This window comes from Cucurbita maxima, unplaced genomic scaffold, assembly GCF_002738345.1.
Source record: "Cucurbita maxima cultivar Rimu unplaced genomic scaffold, Cmax_1.0 Cma_Scf00012, whole genome shotgun sequence".
In the NCBI taxonomy this organism is placed as follows: Eukaryota; Viridiplantae; Streptophyta; class Magnoliopsida; order Cucurbitales; family Cucurbitaceae; genus Cucurbita; species Cucurbita maxima.
In genome coordinates this window covers 3,027,452-3,036,335 of record NW_019272028.1, presented here as the reverse complement: position 1 = coordinate 3,036,335, position 8,884 = coordinate 3,027,452, and the positions used below count along the sequence as shown (strand labels likewise).

Sequence of the window (8,884 nt, the reverse complement as noted above, 5' to 3'; positions counted from 1 at the left end):
AGTTTTTCAAAAAAAAAAAAAAAAAAAGAGTATTTGTTTAAATTGATTTTTTTATAAATGATTTGTTTGAGTAAAATTTTAATTTTTTTTATTATTTATTCTCCGACCACTCTTAAAAATAATTTTTAACTATTTGAGAAGTAATTTTATAAATCTTAATTAAATATTTTAGAAATGCAATAATTTACTTTTATTAAAAAAATAAAAATTTAAATAAATGACTGGAACAATCTAAACTATTTCAATTCAAAAAATTTACAGTGGGGTTAATTAAATTCATTATCGGATCAAAATTATTTGAATTAAAATATTTATAACCGGAACAATTAGATTAATTTAGATCGAGACGAGTTCAGAATAAGAAAAGAATAAGAAATGGGGTGTGAGAGGTTTTGAATAGAAGGCAAGTTGTAGCCCACAGAAAAAACCAAATGGAAGTAAACGCCAACCAAGCCATGCAAAGATGTGAAACCTACCCGACAACTTGGACCAGTCCTTTATAGTTTTAGATGAACCAAAAGTCAAGCCGCCGGGTCCCACTCTCATCAACTCTTCTTATTAAATCTACGAATTTGTTTGAGGAGACCGATAGCGCTATGTAACGAGTCAGAGCAGACAATATATGTTAGTGATAAGTATGGGTTGTTACAAATGGCATAAGAGCCAGATACTGAGCGGGAAGTGGATTGTGAGATCTCACATCGGTTAAAGAGGAGAATCACATTTGTTGTAAACGTGGAGAAACCTATTTCTAACTAACGTGTAATAAAATCATTGGTTGACGATGATACATAACAAATTAGTCTATTACAATATTTTACGAACACCTTTTATAGGTTATATGTTTAATTTTTAATATTGTGAAATCTTGTATTAAAGATTACAGGTTGGTGGAAGGTTCATAATTAGTGGAAACATGATGACAACACATATTATTATTTTAACTATTTTTGTTATCTACTTGTGTATGGGTATGATTTTGATTTGTGTTATTAAATTATGTAATTATTAAATTAAATTAAATTAAATTAAATTAAAGTGGGAGATGAGTAATAAGGAGTGAGTGAAGTGGTGGGGGTTAAGGGACAAAGCTATATAAAGGGGAGGAGAAGGGTGTTGTGATCCATCAAGGATGGGGAAAATGGGATCCTCAATGGCTCCTCTTCTTTTTACTGCCTTTGTGGCTCTTCTTTCCCTAAGCTTCCCATCAACCACCCATGCTAATTATGTGTATGCCTCTCCCCCTCCTCCTAAGAAGGTAGACTATCCGCCTCCAGTCTACCATTCTCCGCCACCACCTAAGAAGGTGTATTACCCTCCTCCCGTTTACTCACCACCACCGCCCAAGAAGGTGTACTACCCGCCTCCAGTCTACCACTCTCCTCCACCACCTAAGAAGGTGTACTACCCGCCTCCCGTCTACCATTCTCCCCCACCGCCCAAGAAGGTGTACTACCCGCCTCCTGTCTACCACTCTCCCCCACCACCCAAGAAGGTGTACTACCCGCCTCCAGTCTACCATTCTCCCCCACCGCCCAAGAAGGTGTACTACCCGCCTCCCGTCTACCATTCTCCTCCACCGCCCAAGAAGGTGTACTACCCGCCTCCCGTCTACCATTCTCCCCCACCGCCCAAGAAGGTGTACTACCCGCCTCCAGTCTACCACTCTCCCCCACCGCCCAAGAAGGTCTACTACCCACCTCCTGTCTACCACTCTCCCCCACCGCCCAAGAAGGTGTACTACCCACCTCCTGTCTACCATTCTCCACCACCGCCCAAGAAGGTCTACTACCCACCACCCGTCTACTCCCCCCCACCGCCCAAGAAGGTATACTACCCGCCTCCAGTCTACTCTCCACCACCACCCAAGAAGGTATACTACTCGCCTCCAGTCTACTCTCCACCACCACCCAAGAAGGTATACTACCCACCTCCAGTCTACTCTCCACCACCACCCAAGAAGGTATACTACCCACCTCCCGTCTACTCACCGCCACCACCCAAGAAGGTCTACTACCCGCCTCCAGTACACTCTCCACCACCACCAGTCTATTACTACTCATCCCCACCTCCTCCCCACTACTAGGAACTAAATTCCCTTCCACATCAAGGTAATTTAATTTTGTCACTAAATCACGTTGTCTTTTCTCCACATAACTAACATAATACTATAATATATATTGATTTTATAAAGAAAAAGAAAAAGAAAAGAGAAAAAAAAAAAAAAACAAAAAATTTCCTTTTAAAAGTTGGTCCAAGTAATAACATGGGTTTAACGTTGTTGTGATGCAGGAAGATGAGGTGAGCATACAGTATATGTCGAACTTAAAATAAGACGCTTTGAAAGATCTGAAGCACAGTGTGAAGTTCTTTTTCATATATTAATGTATCCGTTTTCAAATCCTACGTATTTGCTTCCAATCCTATGTTGTCTTGTAATGGAGCTCAGCTCAACTCAACTCAGCTCAACCTTTTTTTGCTCAAAGGGTTGTGCTTTATTTTATCTATATTTGCGTCTTCAGGAATGCATTGTCAACTTTCTTCCTCCCTAATTCAACTGAGCAATACTTTAAGATCCTCCACTTCAACTTACCTTTTTCGTCTCGTTGAATCAGACATAGATTTTCGACTCAAACGTTAGCTCCAAGTTTTGGATAACCCATTTAGTGGGAGCCGCTATCACCACAGAAAGCTCTCGTTTTTATCTCGATAAGATTTCTTCTACCTACTGAATTCAAAATCTCAAAACGCTGCCAAAAACTTAGTTTGAACTAATTCTACCCTGACTACATCATGAATTCAACCATTTGAATATCGAGAATATAATAGAGATTAAAATGTTACCTACCTAGAATAAACTTTAATATTAACTTTAAAATGTTTCTTCTTATGACATAAATGAGAGTTAGTTTTATATAATTTTTTATATGGTCGATCTAATCGAAGGAGGCCACCAAAATAAATAATTTTAAAAAATAATTTATTAAAAAAGATTGGTAAATGAAATTATTAAAATTATATGGTAACATTGAATTATTATTCTCTTTCTTCCATGATTAAATTTTACATAAATTTTGTCATTTGAAAGTCAACCTTAATTAAAAATTAGGTGGAAATTTGTAACATTATTTCAAAGCTTCTTTCTAAAAAATAATTTAAAATCAAAGATTTAATAAAATAAAATAAAGTCAATATCATACGACAATTATGCTTTTGTTTAGATCTCAAAAACATTAATTAATTAATTAATTAATTAATTACATACAGCTGTCATGCATAGGATCTTGTTTGGTTTTATTTATTTCCACCAAACATGAGATTTTATTATATGATTCTCTAATTTAATTTGTTTATAATAAATCCTTTTTAAAATAATTAAACATTTTAATTTCAATTCATCCATCAAATTTATAATCTAATCAATCTATAAATAATTATTTTATATAAATATAAAAAAAAATTAAAATAACAAACTAGACTTTTTCATCTACTCGTAGCTTCTTAAGACTAAAAACTATCCCTACGAGCCAATACGAATTCTTCTAATATGACCTGTCCTTACTCACGTGCTCCAAGTAAAGCATGTTTAGCCCTGAAGTTTTTATAACTGAGTCGTTGAAAAGGAAGGTGAACATTGTTGGTATATATAGTAACTTTCATGTCATTTAAGCTTTTTTTAGTCGTCATATTCTCCGGATCAAATGTGATCTCAATTTATTTATGTATCGGTTTTTTATTCGGGTATCACAAAAATAAAGAGAACCCGAGTAAAAACATGAGCTGGAATGAATTTGAATTTTGTTTTATTATTATTATTATTATTATTGCCAACTTGGTTTGATAATGTTTGAATTCATGGTATATGGAATATTATTTTATTATAATGTACAAAGAGCATGAATAAAAAGATGTCTCCATTCCTTTTCAATAATTTTAAAACAAAGGTCAAACTTCTTTAAAGATATTAATATTTTCATTTTAATCCTTAAATTTTAACATAATTTCAAAAGATACCCATCCACCATTTTTTTTTTATTAAAATCATGAACAATTAATGTATTTATGACATTATTAGTATATATATATATATATATCTTATGATATATTTTAAAGTTATAATAAAAGAGTAAATAATAATTTTAATTTTTTAAATATTTGAGTTATATCGGATATGTTTTTCAATTTTTACACATTAGTTGTCAAATCAATTTGTATCATTTATTTTAACGAACAATTCGAAACTTTAAGTCAACAATTTATTATGAATATCCTAAAAATCTACACTCCCAACCCCACACGTTTTCGAGAAAGTTATATTGTCGTATTGCTTTTTATTATTCAAAATTTCTTAAAAGTAAAATATGTTCATAAATTTGATGGAGACATTTAAACTTTTACACCTTATTGTTTACGTCAAGGGTTAGGTCTCCATTGTATATTGTTTTCGATGCATTTTCTTAATGAATTTCATTTAGTACTTAGAGCGTTCTTTGTAATCGTTTTTCGTTCGATTCAATTTTATCAACCTGAATGGGTTAGGGTAAATTTAATAGTTTGTTAGTTTGATTTTTTTTTTTGAAACTCCAACAATTGGAGATTAATATTACCTCGAGAAGAAATGAGAGGTTTGAATATTGGATCTCATGCTCTATATCATGTTGTTTGTATGTGAATTTAAACCTTCGACAGATATCAATTATTATTGAGGTATACTCATTTTGTATAAAGTTGCATGCCCATAATTTGAAGGTTCTTTTTTCAAAAGAGTAAAAATTAAAATATGATCGCATGGAAGATTACCCACAAACCAACACAAATTCTTTTAGTATGTTTTGTTCTTATCCACGTGTTCGTAAAATAATTTACAAGAAACTACCGACATATATAATTTCTCCAAACTAAGCTTACTTAACATTAAAGTTATAATATGATTAGAGAGTAATCAAAAGGAAGATGCACATGGATGTATAAGTAGTAACTATCAATTGTTTTTAACATTTTTAACCATTCTAATCTATAGAGATTACTCTCGTTCGGATATGATCTCAGTTCATTCACATACCTACTCTATATCATGTTAAACCATCAATCAACCCAAAAGTTTAAGCTAAACAATAACGAAGATTAATTTTTGAGAGTGTCATGTTAATTTGTATGTATTTTGGAGTAGGAAATTATGAATAGTTGATTTGTGATGTCCCACGACGGTTGGGGAGGAGAACAAAATACTGTGGAAACCTTTCCTTAGCAGACGTGTTTTAAAGCCTTGAGGGAAAGCCCGAAAGGAAAAGTCTAATAGGACAATATCGGCTAGCGGTGGATATGAGTAGTTACGTGATTGATGTGAAGTTGTCGGGATCATATTTATTGGTGAGGTATAGTTGAGAACAGTGGGGTTAGGTTCATAAGAACAGTAACAGTTTGTTGAAAAGTAATGAGAGATCTTAGCGTGAAACAAGAAGAAGAATCCAAGTTTGAATATATCAACGAAAATGGCAATGAGTGGATACTCTTTTTGTTTGATGAACGCTGTTATTTTTACTGGAAATAAATGAGTGATCTTCCTGCAAATTCATTTATGAATCTCAACTTAATTGGTTACACCAAAGTTCCATTAATTCAACTTGGATGCATTGGAAATTCTTCTGCAAAATTATGAAAGCAATACTGTTTAAACCCTAAAATACATATTCACACATGAGAAATATACACACCATTAAATTAGATACAAATATTTGAAAAATAAAACAATCTTTGATAATTCAAAAGATATCGTTAACATCGTTTATAATACAATCCACAAAATAAAAACGATGAGCTACTAATTATATAAATAATAATGCTATAAATAATATCATGTAACTCGTAGTTTCAGTACAATCATGTCAATTTTCATCCATTATAGAACAATTTCAAAAGTTAAAAGTGAAACTTTCAAAAACTAATCGATCAACGTAATAGTAGATTATATTCCATGGAACAGTTCATTAATTACTCCCTACACCGATCACTTTTTTGAAAAATGAGGTCTTTTGAGTCTATGGAAAGCGAAAAAAGAAAAAGAAAAAAAAAGAGGTATTGTTTTGGAGCTCTTAAGCTGTGATGAACTCTAATGAAATAGTTTCATTTGAATCCACAAATAACAAATCCTTCCAAATGAAGTTAGAAGTTAGGATTAATGCATACCAAAATTGAAATGATCGGACCTTTCAACATCCATGGATTTTAGAAAAGGTAAAATGGAGGAAAGTCAGTCCCCATTGTTGCTTCAACCTACTTTTCTTACTTAAAACAACAAATACTATCATTATTGTGCCCAGAAACTATACCTCAAATAAACATTCACGCAGCAAAGTTGGCTTCATATATCTTGGTCACCATTTCCATTTTAGCATGGCTGCTACAATAATCAAGTTTGATCGACTCAAATAGCTGAACTTGATTACAACTCTTCTTCTACCAATAATTCATAACCATTTGGAGCGAAAATTATCCAAATGGTCATTATAATTCCACTCCGAAACTTTCAATGGTGAAAATCAAGTCCTCGAAACTTCAAAAGAAAAAAATCGTATCTTGGCAAAACCAACGTCTTGAGTTTACAGGTGGAGAAGAGCAGACATGGGAATGCAGGCCAGCGTCACTAAGAGAGTCATTCCATTTAAGGACGAGCACAAGCCGTCTCTATATCTTTCAATAACAACATTAAACCCTGTAAAACTTAGAGCTCATCTTACTCTCTTCATCTCCCAAATTTCCCTTACCTTCGACTGTTAATTTTAATTACAAAGAGATAAATCAATAGAGATCAAGATTATCTTTCATTAATAATCAGCAAGTACAGAAATCAGTAATTTACCACTGATAGAAGCTTACTCTTGATGAAGTGAAGCAATGATTGCCCATTCTTAGCAATAGAAACAATCAATAAAAGGATGATATCTTACACTTCAATTTGTATTATTTTCTGCCCTTTTTGAGTAAATTGAGTACCTGCAACTTCAGATAGTTTTTCTAAAAGAAACCATTGATTCCTTTGTTAGCTAGCTCCACACTGCTTTTCCCTAGACCCCTTTTGCTTCATAGGAAGGGTGGTGCCAGCCAATTTGGAAAACTATCGATATCACTTTTCCCTGCTTTTACATTCAATAAAGACGTCTCCTTTACCACTAAACAACACTTTACCAAAATTCACGCATGATTTCCTAAAGCATAAACACAATTAAAGTTACTTGCAAGGAAAAAAATACATTTTGAGAAAGAAATCAGAAAGAATCTGATCGCCTACTAATAATTATATAAGATATTGCCAAATCTTCTATAATGTATGGCCTCTAAATAAGTGAGAAGAAGAAGCATGATGATGTGTTTAAGGAACAAAGCAAATATATACAACTATACAAGGTTAAGAAAGAGAAATGTGTGTTGAACAACTTGGAAGGCTAACAACAGCTCATTTTACTATATTTGCTGAAATATCCCGATGGGTCAAGTAATTTTGTAATGAGAACATGCTACTTCTTTTCTTTTTTTTTTGAACTGAGTAGCCTCTATGCTTCTTTTTTTTTCACATGTACAATATTTGTATGACTATATGAAGAACTGAAAAGGGGAAAACAAAATAAATATCCTCACGCAAGGTACATACAGGATAAAGCCGAATTGATTTACTGCACCTTCTACAAGTACATCAGCTCCCATTAACCGCTGCATGATTTTCTTCATATTTTGTACACATCTAAGCCCACATGGGAGCAGAAAGTTAGAAGGGTTGCATATTATTCATGAGGCTGAAAAGACAAAGAGGACGGTATAAATAAGCTTACCTGAACTTCTTCCAGGAGATTTTGAAGTTCAACTTTTATCTCAGTAAATGGAGGCCGATTGACCGGATCTGCATCCCAGCATCTTTGCATCAAATCCAATACTTTAGGGTGCACATTTTCGGGAAGATCCGGACGTAGTCCCTGAAAACAGATTGTAAAATCTAACCCTTGAATACTGTGTTCTGTCAGGCTGCTAAATGGGAAATAATGCAATGCTTTGGACTCCTCCATACCAAAAACCGCAACTGGAGAATTCTTCTAAATCTATCCTCAACTCATCCTAATTATCTGGATTTTTGTTTATATTTATCAGCAACCTTTTTCATTGCCCTCATCTTTCCTTTCACAAACTTTAAATTGAATCTTCTGTTTAGTTTTCCCATTCGTGTATCATAAGCATGAGTTTTCCTATCAAACGGAAATTTATACAACAGCTACGTCAAGTTTCCTCATTTATCATTGATCAATAGGTGCTACATATGGGAAGGAAAAAATTGATCTTCTCATATATTTTTAGTAAAGCGCCAAAAATTAGGACATATACAAACCTGTCTTACTCCTAGGGCAGCTTGTAGCGGTGTCATGGAATCATAAGGAACCTTGAGATGCCAAAAGATTGGGTCAAAAGGATAATCCCAAACATGAAGTAATTATTGTATATAAATATTAAACGATCAACAAAATAATAATAAAGATATCTAACCATCTTATACATAATATTGCTCGGTAATAACTGCCCTATTATATAACAGGAAAGTGAAAAAAACAAAGAAAATTTAGCATTGTAGTCAGACTTGAGACGTACCTTTGCTGTAATTAGTTCCCACAGCACAATCGCAAAACTGAAAATATCTGCTTTCTGATCATACGGCAGATGATTTATTACCTTGAGGTAAAAATTATTCATCGCCAAAAGATTGAAGTCAAATGAAATGCTGTCAATACTATAAAATACAATTTCTAAATGCAGAAATTAAGTTGGCTTGGTAATTTGTAAATCTTAGTAGTGAAAGTTTTACTTCTGGTCTCATGTCTTAAAAAAAAAAAAAAAAAAAAAA

At 33.2% G+C, this 8,884-nt stretch overlaps 2 protein-coding genes across 8 annotated transcripts in view; one reads left to right on the top strand and one right to left on the bottom strand.

Moving 5' to 3' along the window:
- The first annotated feature begins 1,117 nt into the window (after nt 1-1,117).
- On the top strand, nt 1,118-2,552 carry LOC111487278 (extensin-1-like). Its single transcript, XM_023134643.1, has 2 exons — nt 1,118-2,111; nt 2,293-2,552. The coding sequence occupies exon 1, from the start codon at nt 1,133-1,135 to the stop codon at nt 2,084-2,086; it is 954 nt and encodes a 317-aa protein (XP_022990411.1). The 5' UTR covers nt 1,118-1,132; the 3' UTR covers nt 2,087-2,111; nt 2,293-2,552.
- Nucleotides 2,553-6,335: 3,783 nt separating this feature from the next.
- LOC111487211 (serine/threonine-protein kinase STY46-like) overlaps nt 6,336-8,884 on the bottom strand; it is a 15,361-nt gene continuing 12,812 nt past the window's right edge. For 4 of the 7 annotated variants that reach the window (XM_023134524.1, XM_023134527.1, XM_023134529.1 and 1 more), the window contains 4 exons: nt 8,632-8,712; nt 8,375-8,425; nt 7,827-7,967; nt 7,441-7,738 (listed from right to left, as the gene is read on the bottom strand). In XM_023134524.1, coding sequence (XP_022990292.1) covers nt 7,691-7,738; nt 7,827-7,967; nt 8,375-8,425; nt 8,632-8,712 — 321 coding nt within the window. In that variant the 3' untranslated portion in view covers nt 7,441-7,690. Of the gene's footprint in view, nt 7,206-7,440; nt 7,739-7,826; nt 7,968-8,374; nt 8,426-8,631; nt 8,713-8,884 lie in introns of those variants that run through there. The other 3 variants (XR_002719006.1, XM_023134525.1, XM_023134526.1) reach the window with 3 other exon arrangements.

What these genes read in the sequence shown, in the direction of transcription:
- LOC111487278 (XM_023134643.1), top strand. Translation starts at nt 1,133, where the DNA reads ATGGGGAAAATGGGATCCTCAATGGCTCCTCTTCTTTTTACTGCCTTT.